At 33.8% G+C, this 19,249-nt stretch overlaps 1 protein-coding gene across 1 annotated transcript; it reads right to left on the reverse strand.

Annotated features, from left to right (window-relative positions):
* Positions 1–12,692: 12,692 nt before the first annotated feature.
* Positions 12,693–16,274, reverse strand: LOC114167264 (uncharacterized). Its single transcript, XM_028052299.2, has 3 exons — positions 15,136–16,274; positions 14,127–14,548; positions 12,693–13,441 (listed from the first exon to the last, which is right to left on the reverse strand). Exons 1-3 carry the CDS (start codon positions 16,007–16,009, stop codon positions 12,770–12,772), a joined length of 1,968 nt encoding a protein of 655 aa, XP_027908100.1. The 5' UTR covers positions 16,010–16,274; the 3' UTR covers positions 12,693–12,769.
* Positions 16,275–19,249: the final 2,975 nt, after the last annotated feature.

Raw genomic sequence — 19,249 nt, forward strand, 5'->3', positions numbered from 1 at the left:
CTTTTATTCTCAAGTCTCAACTTTTTCACAAACCTAAGTCTCAACGTCTTCCTACAGAGTTGTTTATTTTAAGATTAATCATTCATAAAATAATTAAAAAAAAATTATTGCTCTTCTCAATTTGACAGTAAGTCTTTTTTTTCCCTAAACTTGAATTATCTTTCTACAGAAAACCCAAGGTTGAATTATGTTTTAATTAATCTATTATCCACCAAAAAACTAAACCATAATCTAATTAATAGTTTTGTAGAAAAATTTAGTTCTTCGTCAAGATATATGAAAAAAAAATAAAAACTCTTAAAACCTGTAAATCGAAAAGTACCAAAAAAATAAAATTGACAAAAGAAACACATTTTTAATTCTAATACAAATCCAAAACAGAATAAAAATAACAACAACACAAATAGAAAGACAAAACATACTAACCAGAAATGAGATGAAAAAATTGGTACACACGAGCAACATGAAAATTAAGAGATTTAAGGAATGTAATCTATCAAAACCAACAAAAAAAATGACTTTTAGTAGAGAAGAAAGGAAGGAAAGGCAAGAGAAGTCATTGAGATGCAAAAGGAAAATAAAATCCAAATTGATTATAAGAGAATAAAGATAACTAATTATTCTCTTTCTTGTAAACTAAATTATAATTTACTAAAAAGATGTTTTAATTCATTAATTATTATTTTTACTACCAATAAAAATTAACATACACTAATAATAATTTTATTCCCAAACATAAACTTATAATTAATTTAATAGAGCTATATTAGTAATAAAATATTTTTTTGAGGTTTTTTTTTATCTTAAACATAATTTTCTAATTAGTTTAATAGAGGTATATTAATTAGCACTAAAAAAATGAGACATTTTTTTCTTAAACATAATTTTATAATTAATTTAATAAAGAAACATTAGTAATAAAAGAAATAATTTTGAGACATTTTTTTTCTGAAAGCCTAAAGCGGATGCTTTACTTACTTTATCCTTAAGCCAGTCTTAAATAGCACAAGGAATCTGTAAACTAATATGGCTGAAAATCATCTTGAAAGACTTGAGATTAAAATAAAATGAACTGATGAAATTTTATTGTGATAATAAATATGATATTAGTGTAGCCCAACATGACAGATCCAAACTTTGAAATTTATCAACATTTTATTAAAGAAAAATTCGACATTGGTCAAATTTGCATTTCTCTATGTCTCCTTTCAAAGCAGCCATGCAAATCGTTTAACAAAGGGATTGAACAGCAACAACTTTAAAAGGATTGTTTCTAAGAATGAAAAATGTATATTCACCGGCATATTATAAATCAAGTATATAATGTAAATATCTTAAATCATAGGATCTAATTATATTCATTATAATAGGATTAAAATAACAGGAATTTGATTACATTAAGTGTTGTTATTATAACTTCAAAATTAGTTTTCCAATATTATATATATAGAGAGAAAGAGAGATAGATAGATATTCAATGTACTTTTAGCAACAAAATTATTATGTTCTGTCCTAATATTTTAAAAGGTAAGAAAAAATAAGAAACTTATAAGACTAACTAAAGACAAACTAAAAAGTACCAATGGTTAAACCAAATAAAAGGGAGAAATGATAAAACTAAGAAAAGACAAACATAAACGCACTTAAAAAAATAAAAGAATTTACTCAAGCAATGTAAGAATAAGTCCTAGTAACTTATTACTAATAAGATTATCAAGACATTCACAATGTTTAAATTAATTTTTCAAATCAAATAATCGACAATTAATCTTGTATCTAAGTCTTAGAAGAATACAAAAGTTTTTCTTTTGAATTTAACATGTATATGATTTAGTTATTATTCTTTAAATTTGTTTTTTTGACTATTTGTAACACCCCATTTAATTATTAGCATAATTAAAAGAAGTGTTACGCTTGGATAATATCCTAACACAGTCCCGGAGTTTAAAAAGCAACTCCATACAACCAACCAGAACGCAAAACGGTGCCAAGAGAAACAATTACAAATATTCTACAGTAATCCAAATGCAAATTTTAAAGGACAATACTACATGGGCCGTGGCCCTAAAAGAAAGATCATAAATCATGATCCAGCCCAGGCGGGCTATGCAGCGGAGTCACCGTTCCCCTGTTGACCGCGAGAACTTCTCACTCCTGCTCACATCAATAAATTGATGATCATCGCAAAAGAGAAGTACCACACACAAGACAATAAAACAAGCAAAGGGTAAGCTAGAGCCAAAAACCATTTCATCAAAGAAATCAGATACATATTCACAGTCCATTATACATACGTCACACAAGCATATTACGACCTTCCAAACAATACACTAAGACTCGACTCGACTCATCTGGATACGTATAACCTGGTTGGATTCAGCGAATGCTTGCACTTGTGGTGGATACCTCTACTCACCCCCGAGCTATGTGTTACAAGTGTTACAATGAATCAATTTTCCCTCACCAAAAGGTTAGCCCTTAATGAATTTCAGGCCTCCTACTACTCTCACCACAGGAGTCAGTCCGCTCTAGGTGAGACTAACTGACTCCTTAGAGTGTAAGAATGCAACCTTACCTTGAATCCTTACCTAGTTATACAGATGGGGCACCACCATGGACACCCACTAACAGAGACCATGGGATTGCGGCCCGACCGCTGAAGTATGACCCTGAGAATCTCACCTAGAGATCCCAAGGAATTACGCACTGACACGGACCAACATTCTTAATCAATCAAACAGATTCAGCATGCATACACACATATATACATATACATCATATACAGTTTCTCATCATTCCCCTCTTTCGTATTCCCATCCAAACCATACCAACATCATTATTCTCAAACCATGAATATGGAACTCCGTCTCATATCATTATCATGCCACATTGATACCAACCCTTTCGTGTCTCATGTCGAACTCATACCAAACTCATCATTTCAATTCCATGAATCATCTCATACACATATCATACTCACATCATGTTAAAACTCATAAATCACAACTCATACACCATCCCATTCATAAAGGTCATTCTGTTCATATTCTTAAAGGTAACACCCATACAAGCATATTGTCAACATTTGAAATCAAGGAAAATATCAAGGCTAACCACCTTCTCGCCCAGCTTCTCGCTCAAGCAGAAGGGTCTTGCCCAGGCGAGGAGGACCCTCGCTCAGGCGAGCTCCCTTCGCCGCTCGACTTCCAGTACAGTGGCCTTGCACGCGTTCTCACTCAGGCGAGACTCTCCTCGCCTAAGCGAGACGTTCGCTCGCTCAAAAATGCAGTGGGTCGCCTGGGCGACCATTCGTGGAAAATAACTTAGGCGAGCGTCTATTAATCTCGCCTAGGCGAGACAAGCTCTCTTGGGCGAGTTTATCAGTGCTCGCCACTGTTTTCACCTGCAACTGACACATAGGCATACCCCAAACAACGATCCCACCATATCATACATCCATAACAGTAGGCAAAACTCAATCAATCACGAACAACATAGAATAAAAGACTTCGCACCAAATAAACAGGAGGGTTCTAGCTTCCCTTACCTGGAAAATAAGCTAGCAGCTGGGTCCTTGGGTACAAATAGTGAATGCAACAACTCCTAGAGTGGATTAGCGAGCTGGAAAATAGTGAAACCAGTTCAAAACGAGCTCACCCCGACTGACCCTAGTTGGAACCACGAAGAAGGAACTAAATGGAACTAAGGTACGAGTTAGAACAGACTTACATGAAGTGGAGGTCTGGTTGAAGTTCACTTGGAGGGGTTGACGGCTAACCCTAGCAGAGCTCTAAAATGGAAAGGGAGGCAGTGTTTAGGTTCAGATTGCAAAGTGAGGCTGAAAGGGAACCCTAACAGCTTTAGGGCCTTAGCACCCTATGGGCCAGCCTTTAGGCCCAACAGATTAAGGCTAGCCCTTAAACATTAGGGCAGAGAAATGAAATTGGGCCTTACACTATTGAGTTCCAAACTTAAGTATAGAAACTAAGATATGATTCAAGAAAAGATTTGAACACTTGATTTTAGTGTTTGAAGTTAATCAATCGAGCAAACCAAAAGTATGTTCAAACTAGAAATCAATTAAAGTTTATGGGATAATTACTTTCTTCCCAATATATGCTTAGGTAAAGAAATAGAGATTAAGAAGAATAAACTTAAATAAGACATATGACTCTAAATCAAAGAAGGAAACACCAGTTGAGGCTATAATAATCAATGAAAACCATTAATTAAGACATAATAAATGTACCTAACATAAGAACATTATTCATTGATAAAATTTATGGGCAAATACACAATCCTAAGTAGCAATCAATCTACGAACATAATTATTGAAAGGTTTAAGTATGTTTTTAATTTTTTAATTTTGACACAAAATTAGAATTCGTCCCTATCCAAATATTTGATACATTTTGGTCCCTAAACTTTAAAAATGAATGGATATAGTCATTTTAACCAAATTACGTTATATTTTTTAACGTGTCAATTGCATTACCCAATGGATATTGAAGTGAGAATGTGTCTAACAGTGTAAACAAATCAAATATCAGCATGAAACGTGTTTAAAACATGAAAAAGATTTAACGTATTTGGGTTAAAAGGACTTTATCCACCAATTTTTAAAGTTTGAGGACCAAAATATATTAAAGTTTCGGATAAGGATGAATTCCAATTTCATGTCAAAGTTTATGGACTAAATACATAGTTAACCCTTATTGAAAAAAAAAAGAGCAAATTAGCAACAAAATTAAAATAACAATAGAATTAATAGTGTAAATTAACAATGAAATTCATGATTATTAACATATACTTACGAGATTCATACCAAATTCCAATCCAAATCACGTCCCATACATTTTGGTGGATGTAACATGTGTCGAGAAAGAAGGAGAATTAGTGCCAAATGTGGTTAGAAAGAGTGGACACGTGGTTGTTGGTCCATGTGAGAGTAAAATCAGGACAAGCACAAGGCTAAGAAAAAAGAATATACTGCTGAAGAATTACGTGTGAAGCCAGTCCAAGTGTTTGCTCCTTCTACTTTGTCTCTTTCAAATTCTTTTCCCTTTTTCAACCTTGATCATTCTTCTCTACACCGGTCTTGGAGTGGATCTTCAAAGCAAAAAAAAAAATTCACGTATCATAATACTGTTGATGTTGCTAAGGTGGATATCGTTGCTATGAACTTCGACAAAGAGGTTGTTCCATGGTTTCATATGTTGCATACATAGGATTGGAACGGTTAATAGTTGATCATATTTAACTAGAACAATGGAGTCTCAATTTGGTTCATCCCCTTATGATTGTCCTGTGGCTGACTTGTCTAAATTAACGCAAACAAATTCTATTTCAGAGTATTATCTATAATTTATGGCTCTCGCTAATAGATTTATTGGATTAACGGATGGAGCTTTGTTGAACTATTTTGTTAGGAGATTGAAAACTGAAATTAACCTTGATGTGGTAGCTATATCGCCTCCTACATTGCTCTAAGCAGTGGCCTTGGCTAGATTATATGAGGACCGATATTACCCTGCATCGAAATTTGTTAATACAAATTATACTCATCGATATTCTTCTGTCACTACAAATACAGCTACGCCTAATGTTGTTGTTTCCAAAATAGCTAGTAAACCTTCCTTACCAAGTCTATTGCCAACCCTTGTTGCGCCACCATTGAAGCACACAAATGTGAAATGAATCAGCCCTATAGAAATGCAACTTTGTAGAGAGAAAGGACTATGTTATTTCTGTGATGATAAATTTTCATTCAATCACAAATGCCTGAATAGACAATTATTGTTCTTACAATTAGAAGAAGAAAGTGAGGATTCTAATGAGTCACAAGTGCAGATGCAGATCTTTTCAAATTCTAAACAAAATATAGATCATCATTTGTCCCTGAATACTCTCACAGGAGGTATTGGAATTGGTACAATACGGTTTTAAGCATACATAGATAAATTGTTGTTTCTTGAGTTTATGTTAGACTTACCTGTAAAGATGGAGCCTGAACTAGTTTGTTGCACCTATAATGTTGTCTTTGATACACCCACCAGTTTACCTTCTAACATCCTAACCGGATATTACTAGTTTATTTAAAATAAAATAATAGAAAATATTATGACTGCATTTATTCAAACCATTTTCCCAAAACGCGGGAAAAATTAACGTTATTACAAGCGCCAAGATTCAAAATCCATAAATTCATACAACGTTTACAAATTTCAAAAGCTAATATAAAATTATAAAGATAATCCATAGAAAATCCCTCATGCTAGCCCCTCTCCGACTCTAAGCATCCACATCCTCACTTGCAACAACATTTACTCCATGTAACATGTTACACGATCATCGTCATACACAAGCAAATAGGGTGAGCTAAAAAATAAAAATAACAATAAATATAACAAATAATTGAACTTAAACCCACGACCCATATGAGAACTACAATTCTCATACCCAAGCAATCACAACTTCCTTTGTATGCCTCCTGATTCTACACCCTTATATGAGATCCTTAAGATGGCACTTATCACCATAAGCTCCAGCTCATGGTCTCTCCATCTACCGACCACCACCCGTAGATCACACGCGGGAATTATCCAATCATGGACTACAATTCGTAACACCGAGTGAAGCTTCCTAATACGGACCACAATCCATATTCATCACAAGACTACCAAACTCACCGGCTCCGATCGTGAAGAGCAATCGAGTGAACCATCCGTACTAGCCACCACTGGCACGCTCATACCGGAATTCCAACACCATCAGGTTCCAACCTAAAATGATCACGTGTTTAACTCCCCATTACAAGCTACAACTCATAAATGGCCCTCATCCAAAGCTGTGTAGAAATCTTCCATCGTAACCTAACTCTACACATGAAATTGCTTAGCGCAACACCCGTGTCGCTAGGCGAAATTGCGCTTCAGATCGCTTGGCGTGCTCCTCTTGCCGCTAGGCGCCACGCGTTCCAATGACCACTGACTTGGCCTCTATCGCCTGGTGGAACCCTCCTCACCGCCATGTGCTGTGCATTCTAGTAGCTTCCCTGGTTTCCCTTAAAGCCTGGTAACTCATCTCGTGCTGCCAAGCGCCACAACAATAGTGTCACTTCTACTAGTTTAAGGCACTTTAGCATAGGTTCTAAAGAACCCAAATACTCCACGTGCAATCCACAACATCAAACATGCTTATTAAGTCATAGTACCTGAATGAATCACAGTCCAACTCACTTATATACAAAATAAATTCACCAATTGAGATAATTCCTTTTTAAATATTTGTTCTCATTCATTCATTAATAATATTATCCCTATATATGAATTAAACCAAATAACACCCATTTCCATGGAGAACCCGCGACAAAATACCACCTTGTTTCTTGCACATATCACAATGAACTTACTCTCCCAAATAGTGCATGCAACCTCTAATTCAGCCCAATGCTCCCACCCAATATAAGACTAACACTATCACACATGCAACTTTCGTGTATTACCCATAACACTACCATTGGTACAATATTAATCCCTTACCACATATATAATTTCACTAATCCCCAAAGTACTTTCCCTTACTCACGCCCTACTGAGCTAATCACAACACCCATGGTTCCTGACTGTCGCATGGTGGCAAACTAGGTGCCGTCAGGCAATACCTCAGCTTCTAGGGAAATCTCAGATTTCTCTTGTACCTGTGGGAATCCTAAAGTCTCAATATCCACCTTTATTCATGCAATCTCACCAGAAAATTAAATGACTGGGTTCCCCGCTTTTATGCAGGTTCAAATTAAATCAACAACCCTTTCTTACCACAATTATCACATAGAACATTGATATCCAATCATTCTCGAGTCCCAATCATGAACCCTCATCCCATTTATGTCACTACTCATACAATTATTATCAAGAAATACACTCTTAGACATTCAATCACATCAAAATTCACATGATCATACATATGGATTCAATTCAGGCTTCCCAAACATCACAAGAAACACAAGAAACTAGCAAACTTGGCAATCTAGTTCGCGTTGACTGGCGGATAACACACAACCGCTAAGTAGTTCATAGAAAAACCTTGAAAATGGGTTTTGGAAGCATAAGTCGCCTAGCGGGTCTTCAACGTCGCCAAGCGATTTTTGGAAAATTCCAAAAACATGAATAGTTTAAGCAAAATTTGGCAGAATCCAAGGACCACGTGCATTTCATTCAATCCAGAATCATACAATTAAACATAAAACATGAAATACAGCTTCCCTAACTTGATTTCCTCGCTCAAAAAGTGCTTCTAAGTTTCCTCCTTGATCCAAATTGCCCTTCTCTTGATCTCCAACCCCTAAGAAACCTCTTTAGGGCACCAAAATAGTTTCTCACCAATTGCACTGTAGTTTTTCAGCCCTTCCATTTCCCCTTACGACAGCTAGGGTTTCTGCGCATCTCTACTTACAACCAAAATAATTTGAGCGTAAAAAGAATTATTTCGTGTCTGCCAAAGTTCAAACCCACAACCACACAATTATCAAACAAATGCACAACCAATCAACCAATTCATGTTTCATGATAATTCATACTTATCTATGATTTTATCATCAAGCTCCATGATCAAGTACACATGCTAAACAATAAACCAATTAAATTAACGCACTAATGGCATACCCAAGACTCAAACCCAATTCCTCTCATAATAGCCAAGTACTTTGAACTGGTGCTTTTCCTTGTCTTCTCTCTCCACATTAATTAACTTAGGAATTCTCATCCTTGCATTTATTAAATAAATAAATATTTATTTATTTAATTTTCTCGGATTTTTCATACCTCCTAAAAGATCTTATGGTCACGCAATTCCCTTGTTGGAAGGATCTCAACCTGTTAAAGTCAAGCCTTACAAGTATCCCCACAGTCAAAAGGGGGAAATAGAAAAATTAGTGAATGGCATGGTTGTTAAAGGAATCATCCAACCTAGCAAAAGTTCATTTTCTTCTCCAATCATTTTGGTAAAAAAAAAGATGGGTCTTAGAGAGTTTGTACTAATTACAGGGACCTTAATGCCATCACAATTAAATATTATTTTCCTATTCCGACAGTAGATGAGCTAACTGACGACATACTGGTTTATAGTGTAACATGGAAGGATCATTTACAACACCTAGAAGTGGTTTTGAATATCTTGAAACAACACTAGTTATTTGCATAATTCTCTAAATGTTGCTTTGGACTCCAAAAAAATTGATTATTTGGGGCATACATTGTCGGGCTCGGGCACAACTATGGATGAAACGAAGTTGGAGGCAATTCAAAGGTGGCCTATTCCAACCAATTTAAAACAGCTGAGAGGGTTTCTGGGACTTAAAGGGTATTATAGATGATTTATTAAGTCTTAGCCATAAGTTCATCATTAAAACGGTTCATAAAAACTTAAAAGAATTTTTGTAGCAGAGGTTACAGACCCTAGAGCAACAACAACGGCTTCCTAAATTCTTAGGATATGATTTAAGTATTGAATACAAGACTGGGAAAGAAAACATTCCAGTAGATGCGTTATTCAGGACCTTTTTGAACGAAATGATTGATATGACTCAAGCAAATTCTTAAATGAGGAAAATTTATCAAACTTGTGTGCAAGGGAAACCACTTTTTGCGAACTACGTTTCTCATAATAGGTTATTGATTTTCAAAGGTAAAATTGCTTTATCTAAAATTGTTGCTCTACTTAAGCAAATCATACAAGAATTTCATGATTCAAAAATTGGAGGACATGCTGGGGTTAATAAAATAATAGCTCGAAGCACAATTATTTTGGAAGGGCATGCAAAGCGATATTACCAAATTTGATAGAGAATGTTTCATTTGTCAACAAGCTAAAGTAGATCATGTCCTCCCTGCTAGGTTGCTTCAACCACTGCCAATTCCATAACAAATTTGGGAAGACATAGCCATGGATTTCATTGTCCAATTATCGGCATCACAAGGGTTTTCCATGATATTGGTGGTGGTGGATAAACTCTTAAAATTTGGATATTTCATCCCTATGAAAGTTGATTTTAACAGCAAACTAGTTGTAGAAGTTTTCATTAATAACATTGTCAAAATACATGGGTTTCCCAAGACCATAGTATTAGATCGGGATAAAGTTTCTATAAGTTCCTTCTGGCAACAATTATTCAAGGCTCAAGGAACAACTTCAGTTATGAGCTCATCTTACCACACACAGTCTGATGGCCAGACTGAGAACCTTAATAAAACGCTGGAAATGTACTTACGCTGCTTTGTTTTAAAGCAACCCAAGTTGTGGGTTTCAATGTTTCCATGGGCTCAATTTTGGTATAACTTTTCTCGTCATCAAAGTTTAGGAATGACACCATTCCAATCTGTTTTTGGCAGGCTTCCATCATCCATAATTCCATACAAAGAAGATGGTCAAGATCCTTGTCAGTTACGAGACTCTTTAAAGCAAAGAGATAAGTTGTTATCGCAACTTAAAGCAAATTTATTGAAAGCTCAACATTATATGAAAATGTAGGCTGATAGAAAGAGGCGAGGTTTGTAGTTTAAAGAAGGAGATTTGGTTTTGGTGAAACTTCAACCTTATATGCAACATTCTATTACCTTAAGGAAGCATCAAAAATTAGGAATGTGATATTTTGGGCCTTTTCCAGTGTTGGAGAAGATTGGCACGGGCATATAAGTTACAATTACCAGAATCGGCAAGGATTCACCTGATTTTTCATGTAGCACTCCTTAAACCATTTCAAGGAGTGATTTCAGAGCCTTATGTTCCCTTACCCCTTACATTAACAGAGATGGGTCCACTCCTCAATCTTGTTAAAGTGTGGGACGTCAAAATTATAAAAAGACCTAACAAGGAGGTTTCACAAGTATTGATTCAATGGGAACACATTGATGACATGGATGTTACGTGGGAAGATTTTTAGGACATTGTTGATTCTTATCCTCAGTTCAACCTTGAGGACAAGGTTGTTCTCAATAGGAAGGGCAATGTAACATGTGTCAAGAAAGAAGGAGAATTAGTGCCAAGTGCACTTAGAAAGAGTGGACACATCGTTGATCCAGGTGAGAGGAAAATCAGGACAAGCACAAGGCTAAAGAAAGAGAATATATTGCTGAAGAAGGCAGTCCAGGTGTTTGCTCCTTCTGCTTGGTCTCTCCAGAATTATTTTCCCCTTCTGAACCTTGATCATTCTTCTCTGCTCCTGTCCTAAATCTGGCTGGTATATTTTTTGGTAGAGGTGAATTGTAGAGCATGAATTGAAGAAGGCAAAAATGGTTGATGGATTTAATTGATTGTTGAAATTCCATTTTACTGTTTTATTGCGTTGTTGCACATTATGTTTTTCCTTTCAGTAATATAAAATGTCCCCATTACAGTGGATTAAACCTTGCTCTAGTAACCAAATAACCAAGGATCAAACATGCATTGGAAGCTCATTGATATAAAGAGACATAAAACATCAACTACCAAGCATGAATATCATCTTTACTTCTTATTAAGCATTTGGATGTTAAAAAAAAGTTGAATCGTGGATTCTATTTGAAGAAGGAATTCAAGAGAAGAACAAAAACTCAACAATTTAATTAAAATGACTAACTATAACAGACTAAATATAGAGGTAATGGATTGACATAAATATAAGAACAAGATAAATAGTTAAACTGGACAACAATTAGAAAAATGAAAAAGGTCGAGAAGACTTGGAAGATGGAAAAAGCTCTTAGGGCCACTAGAAAGTTGAAGAAAGGTTCTTCGTTTCCGAAATAAGGTACACGAGAAATTGTTACTTAACTCCTGAGAGTTGAAGATAAGACTCAAAGTAAATTATTACTCTTCACAAATGTCTTACGAAATCAATTTGCCATATATTTTCAAAGTGAATTACAAGAAAATGAGATGAATATTTAATAATGAATAAATATAATATTTTTAAACCAATTGCGTTAAATTTTTTTTTAACATGTCGATTGACGTTTCAAGCTAGTATTTGAATTATTTATATTATTTCACCCATTTCAATTTAAATGTGATTCTAGAACATTGTTACATTATTTAACGCCTAAAAAAATTAATATTATTGAGTTAAAAAGATTATATTCATTTATTTTTAAAGTTTGATAGTCAAAATGTATCTAAGTTTAGAATAAACACAAATTTTAATTTTATATCCAAGTTTAGAAACTAGAAATATATTTAACCCAAAAATAAAAACATTCTATGTTGAGCAAAATAACATCTTATCTGACGACAGTTTTTGTGATTGTTCTAATATCAATGTATTCTTGCTCTTGTTCATTTATGTTATTCATGATATTGTTCATTTATGTTATTCATGATATCTTGCTCTTGTTCTTCTGTTATTCATGTACTCATAAGATAGAATTATATTTCTATCATTAAAATCATTTTAATACTAACAGTCAAATATATAAGGAAATGTTATTGGAACAATAATTCATTGAATAATTTACACAAATTTTTTTCCTGTTATCACCTCTTTAATTACATCTCATATCTAATCTAATTATCTGTAGTATGTTAATTCTGATATTTCAAACGTGCCAAAATAAGAATGTTTTCGATCATGAACTTTATAGGACAATAAATCTCAGGTAAAAAAGACTTAACTTTGTGCTTTTTCATTTAAAGAAGTTAAAAGTGATGCAGAAAAAAGGTGAAAATAAAGGAAGCTTTTTGGGTATTAGTAAATATTAACTCTTTTCTATTCCTAGATGTCTAAAACTGTTTGATATCATTGTTCATCTTCATCCACACAACACAATATCTTCTGTGCATTTTCAAAAACAGGAGAACCCTTCTTGGTCCTTTCAACAATTTGCCTTATCAATTGCTGTTCCACCTCGTCATCATCAAAACCATTACTCTCAACTTCAGTACCAGCTAATTCATAAATTCTAGAACCATTTTCTCCACCATGTTGAACCCCTAATACATGCAAATCATGTAAATTTAAACCTTCCTTGTGGTCAGCACAATCATGTGGTGAATTTTGTTCAGAGTCATTTATCTTTATCAGTTCTTCATAAGCCTCAGTGTATGCATCTAGAGCTTCACCTGATAAATTGAGGATTAAGGGCTGGGACATAAGGTCACAATCATCATTTTCTCTACTAAAGGAAGATGCCTTTTGAAGATAACCCTCTTGCTTTGATTCCAAATGCCGCACTTTCCTCTCACTATTTTCAAGGGCAATCTCAAGCTCCTGCACTCGTTGCTCAAGTTGAGATTGTATGACTTCATGCAAACGCAAACTCAGTTCATGAGGCAAAACTGCATAGTTAGCAGGAAGAGGTGTTGGATCTCCGGCATCCTCGGTCGATTTTGGAGGGACGGAATCTTTACCACTGACCATGTCAGCTCGTAGCTCACCCTGGGAAAAATCTGCTACAAACTCTGAATCGATCTGCAAGAATTTGTTTACCATTAACCCATTTAAGAACCATAAACTTCAACCACAAGCAATGGAATGGAAGAAAGTATAGGATGTAAGCTTTCACTTCAAAAAAAAATAATGTGTATGATTTGCAAAACAAAGTTCCAAAAAAAATAAGCAAAATTGGCACAAGCAGCTAAAACCAATATATGTAGCAGTGTCAAGATTTCTTGTTCAGTTGAACAGCATTGCAGTATTCTGATCTCTATTATTATGATAAATTAGTTATGTGAATTAGAACCCTAATAGATCAGAACAAGTGGAAGTATGTTACAGACCAAGGTTATACTTTTTACTCTCCATAAGAAGGGTTCATTTCCATTCCATTTTTTGTTATTTTCACCACAGCCAAGGATGAGAGCAACTAAACTAGGAGGTGAATAGATGGCAGTCAGCACGCAAAATCTAGCATGAATGATCCATTTTTGGTATTTCAACAAGTTTTACACTAGCTGCCAAAGGCTTAATACAAACAAACCTTTCCTTTACATGGACTTGGGACCAACAATAATACCACAGGCTGAGTTAGGAGATGAATAAATGGAGGAACTAATAGTAAAACACATCAATATACATATATTTTAAGATGATGTTTTGTGCTAGCTAGAGGATCATGTAATTGCTAGGAAATGTGAAGATAAACATGTATTATTACCTCAACAAGCTCAGATAATTTTCTTTCTAGGCTTGATGCATTCATGTCCAACCCCAATCTCTCAAGTTCAGCTTCAAGCTCAGCCTCAATTTTGCTCATGGATTCTGTACTTTGTTCTACCTTTTGATGACATGATTCTTTGGAGTCAATTCTTGGTGAGTTATCTACATGCTTTTCAGGGGAAAATTCATTTAGCTCCTTATCATAAGAGGAATGATCACAAGTATCCTGCGAACCATAATTTTCATTCTGTAACTCCTTCACAGTCATTGAATCTTTCATTTCAAGTTCCTCTTGTAGATCTTGAACCAGGTTTTCGGTCTGCTTCAACAACTCTCTTAACTTGCCTATTTCTCTTTTATTTGCCATAATGGAAGTCATCATCCCAAAAGAAATCCCAAGACTGAAGAGAAGTGTTTTATCTGATGAATGTGGACATGTTAACGAATTCAGTAATCAAAGTACAACATTTTACATTATCCAAATCAAGTACCTAATATACGTTGTCCACTCAAGAATAAATAGCAACCTAATTAATTTCAAAGATCTATATTTTCAGTACCTTATGCAAATGATATTTTTGGCTATAATTTACAAGGCTAGGCCTGACCAAAACAGATAAGATCAGATAATAAAACCCTTTGATAATTAATGCTGTGAAAACTGCTTTAGGATATGAAGCAATTTCACCCAAACTTTGTTTGGCCCTCAAAAAATATCCATTTGCAAAATAACAATGATGTTTGCTATTGTGTTTCAATATCAATGAGATTCCTTTACAACTTTTATCCTCGTAACACAGTAGGAAACTGTTACTAAGCATAACACCAAGAATTTCAAAAAAATATACATTATCATATTATCATCCTCAAGAGTAACTAACAAGTGTGATTCCTACAACAAAAAGGAAAAAATTCTAAACATAACCATGAACAACAAATACATAAATCAAACATTTGTAACACAGCACAGGCTAAGGAGGTATTGTTTAAATCAAGAAATATCATACCATATTGCTGAGTATGGACAAAACTTTCACTGGACACACTATCAGAAGAGCTCAATCTTCGACTTCTCCCAATGACTGCATAAAATTTCTCCTTAGCCTCATTTACAGATCTGACTTTTGGTAAGGAAGGAACCCCAAATACGTTTTCATCCTTTATCCTACCACCTGCTTTTTGTAGCTTATATTCCTTGCTTCCAAAAGAAGCACTAAACAGACTATTCTTTTCTCTGTTGATTATTTGGCTTCCATTGCTTACAAGAAATGATCTCGTGGCTGTGGACTGCGATGCAAGAGAACCAAAAACATATTCTTCGGTTTCAGCGTGCTCCTTGTATAGCTGAGCCATAAAGCAACTTTCTAGGGAACTTAAAGGTTTAGTCACACGCCCAGACAAAAGCTTCATCCTGAGAAGGGTTTTGTGTCCAGAAGAGTTGTTGACAGGAACCACTTCAGCAGAAGAATCTGGTACAAGGAAACCATGATCACCACCAATGCCAGAGCTTTGACCATTTGAATCATCAACAACCTTGAAGTTATCATCATATGGTGATAAGGGCATTGCTAAGTTTGCTAAAGATAGAACATCATGCTTGCTATAATTCCAAAACTGCTGCATTTTTTCACCATGAAACCCTCTGGCAGAAGCCAGTTCTCTTGTCACAACACCATCCTGTGTGTACAGATCTGAAGCCCTTCCCTCAGAACAGACATCCTCGGCCAAATCATCTCTTCGGACTTGTTTGGCCAAGGGATTCTCAAAACATGAATCCTCGGAAGACACAAGACAGGATCTATCACCATGTGTTGCAACCCTGTTCCAATATTTAGCCAAATAGCCAGCTCCAGCAGCAGCTGCAACAACCCATAAATCCATTCTATCTTCCCTACCACAGCTACTACCCAAACTCCACAGCACAAGTCACCCCTTTTCTTTCAACAATTAGCACCAGACAGCATAGGGAAGAACCTTCCATGAATTAGAGATATACCCTTCAACTCTTCTACCAATAGCAAACAAAAAGAACCCCAAAAAACCACTTCTTTCTAAACCACAATCCTTCACTCACCACACAAATATTCCTCCACCTAAACCAAACCCAACCCCGAACATTCACTGCTCTAAAGTAAAAACCATAAGAAACTTCTCCCCAGTCCCCAACAATACATGAACTCACAACTAATAAAAACAATAAGAACCTAATACTACCCAGAAACAGAGGAAATAAAAAGGGTTACTTCAAAACCTTCTCCCAACTTCAAATGCCAGAGACGAACACAGTTTATTATAGCAAAAACAAATTTTCATGGGAGAAACAGAACCCCATTTGACCGAAAAGAACAACAGAAGCTTACACACACAATTTACTCACTACAACAGGAAAAAATCACAGGGTTTTAATTTTCTGGCATTGCAGAAAGGAAAAAGAAAAAATGAGTTTGTTTTGGGAATCGGTGGTGAGTGTTGTGAAAGGAGATGTATGACATGAAAAGGAGTCGAATCTTGGAGGTTAGGTACCTCCAAACACAATGAATAAGACCTGCTACACCGTTATCTCCACAGAACAGATACAATACGACATTTTTACGACACAAAAACACTAGTCGCTAATGAGATATCACAAAGATAAGAAAATAAATAAACATTTATTCTTCTGCACAGAAATTTCGATACTTCTCTCTCTCCAGTTTTTATAGGGTCCATTGGAGTCTCATCCATATTACCCTATTATGCCTTCGAAGATGAGAGAGAAAGAGTGGGAGCGAACGGTAACAATGAACCATAATAAACAAGGAAAGTGTCTTGTCTTCTATGTTCACCATTTTTTCTAGGTTGTCCCCTTTCACATTTTCTTTTATGAGTACATAGTCATTTCATTTCTTGAAAAGTTAAAATTTAATTTAAAACTAAAAATATTGGAAATGATAAATGAAAGAAATAAGAAATTAAAATACTCTAAAATTATTTTCGCCGAGGAAAAAAATCCAAAAGTGAAATTGTAAAAATAATTCTTCAAAGTATTTTTAGTGAGAAAATTATTTTAGTGTTGGAGTTAGAAAATATTTCAAAAGTCACAAATGTTATAATCTTTTATTTGAATAATTATTTAGTATATATTTCACTTTTAAGAGAATAAGAACAAATCTCCATTTATACAATAATTTTAAATCTCTTAATTTTGTTTATAATTGGTTATGTTATGATTAATATAACTAAGTATGTGTTTTTTATGTCTTAAGAAAAATTAGAAGGTAAAAAACTTTCTTTAATATTAATTATTAACTTTAATTGTTTATTTCTTTAATAAATACACAGCATAGTTAGTAAAGATAAAATATGTGTTTAATTATTTTAATTATTTTAATTCAAAGAAAATTAATGAAATTAAAATTTTTATAATAAGATTGTAATTTTTATTTTTTTATTATACTAAAAATTAAATGTACCTATACTTATTATATTGAATCTATTATTGGAAACTTTTCTTATGCAAAGAAAGTCGTGAAGTATATTTATGTCATTTGTCAAAAGCTATGTACAATATTCAAATTCAAATTTCAATTCTCTTAAAAAAATTGAAAATCAAACTTCAGCCCTCTGCTACTTTATTCAAAATTAATTTCAGATTTCACACTGTAAGATATGTGACTAAAAATGATCTGAACAAATGCTTCAATCGTTATTGGTTGATTAAAAATCAATTAACTTTATTGCAAATTGGACTAATCACCAATTATTATATTATTAAGTTATCAAAATCTAAAACAAATAGAAATTTGCTTTAGTTAGCTAAAATAATCAAAGCCATACAACTTTTTCTTCATTCTCTTTCTGATTTTACTGTGAATCTATTATGCAAGTGTTGTTCTGTTATTATTTGTTTGTTGCCATGCAAACTTTACGAAAAAGGTTAGATTAATGAGTGTCCCAACCACAGTTCATGTCTGTAACATGTTTTTTAAGGTTGGTTTAGCTACGAAATTATTGGCTTCAAAGATGAAGTTTTGCTTCTCTTATAAATAAATTTCTTTTTAGTATTATCGACATATTGCTATAAGCTTTTCTATTTAAATTTATGGCAATTTTTTAGCCTTTAAATTAGTATGTTCTTCTTTAATTTTTAAATCATTTTAGGAATTTTGTTTTCAGTGAAGGCAATATAGGAACTAATTAAAGAACCTATAATATATACTAGTATTAATTATTAGGTGTTACTTGCACTATCTAAAAAAATAAATATTTTCTGTAAAAACTAAAGAAATAAACAAATATTTGCTGTAAAAATGAAGAAATAAATAAATATTTAATGATTTTTATGTTTTCGGTATAATAAACGTCTTTTTTAATTTTACTTGTAAAATTATTTAGTTAATTATTTTTCCTTTTAGAAAACATTAAAATTGGTATATGAAAATAAGAAGATACATAAAGGAAGTAAAGAGAAAAGAGATTAGTAAAAGATGAAAACAAAATATTCGTGCATTTATTTCATCCACGTATGGAAATTTATAGAAGTAATTAAAATATTATGAATGCAAGAAGTAAGAAAAGTTGATTATGTAACTATTGGTTAAACATAATTTGGTTACCTGAATTATGTTTCTACCTTCCAATTTGTTAAATTGACTCTTACATTAGCACAAAATATGTTTATGATGTGATTTCATTGAAAAGTAGAAAAATCATATGTAAAAATGATGTAAAAAATATGCCATGATATTTATATAATTAAATTGTGAAAATTTATTTATAGTTTAGAAGCGTTACACATAAAAGTTGATTTTTATGTCTAATTTAATTTTTACGTTTGATTTTCATAGGTAAGACATAAATTTGTTTTAAAAAAAATATATAAACACTCCTTTTTTTCTTTATCTTTTTTACTACGTGGATAAAATTCTTAATTACGCGAATAAAATCCTGATATCGATGAGCACTGTGTGCTTGATGGAGATTGTTTTGTGTCTAAAGGTTACATTTTTTTTGCCATTGTTATTTGTAGTTCATTGGAAAACTTCTTTTCTTCAGAATATTTTTGGCATTGAAGTTTTTTTTCCTCATTTTCTTCCTTTACTAATTGGATTGTGTGACTCTTTTCGCTTAGCCAAAGTGGAT

This window comes from Vigna unguiculata, chromosome 10, assembly GCF_037176805.1.
Source record: "Vigna unguiculata cultivar grain cowpea cultivar isolate G323 ecotype 2 chromosome 10, ASM3717680v1, whole genome shotgun sequence".
Lineage (NCBI taxonomy): Eukaryota > Viridiplantae > Streptophyta > Magnoliopsida > Fabales > Fabaceae > Vigna > Vigna unguiculata.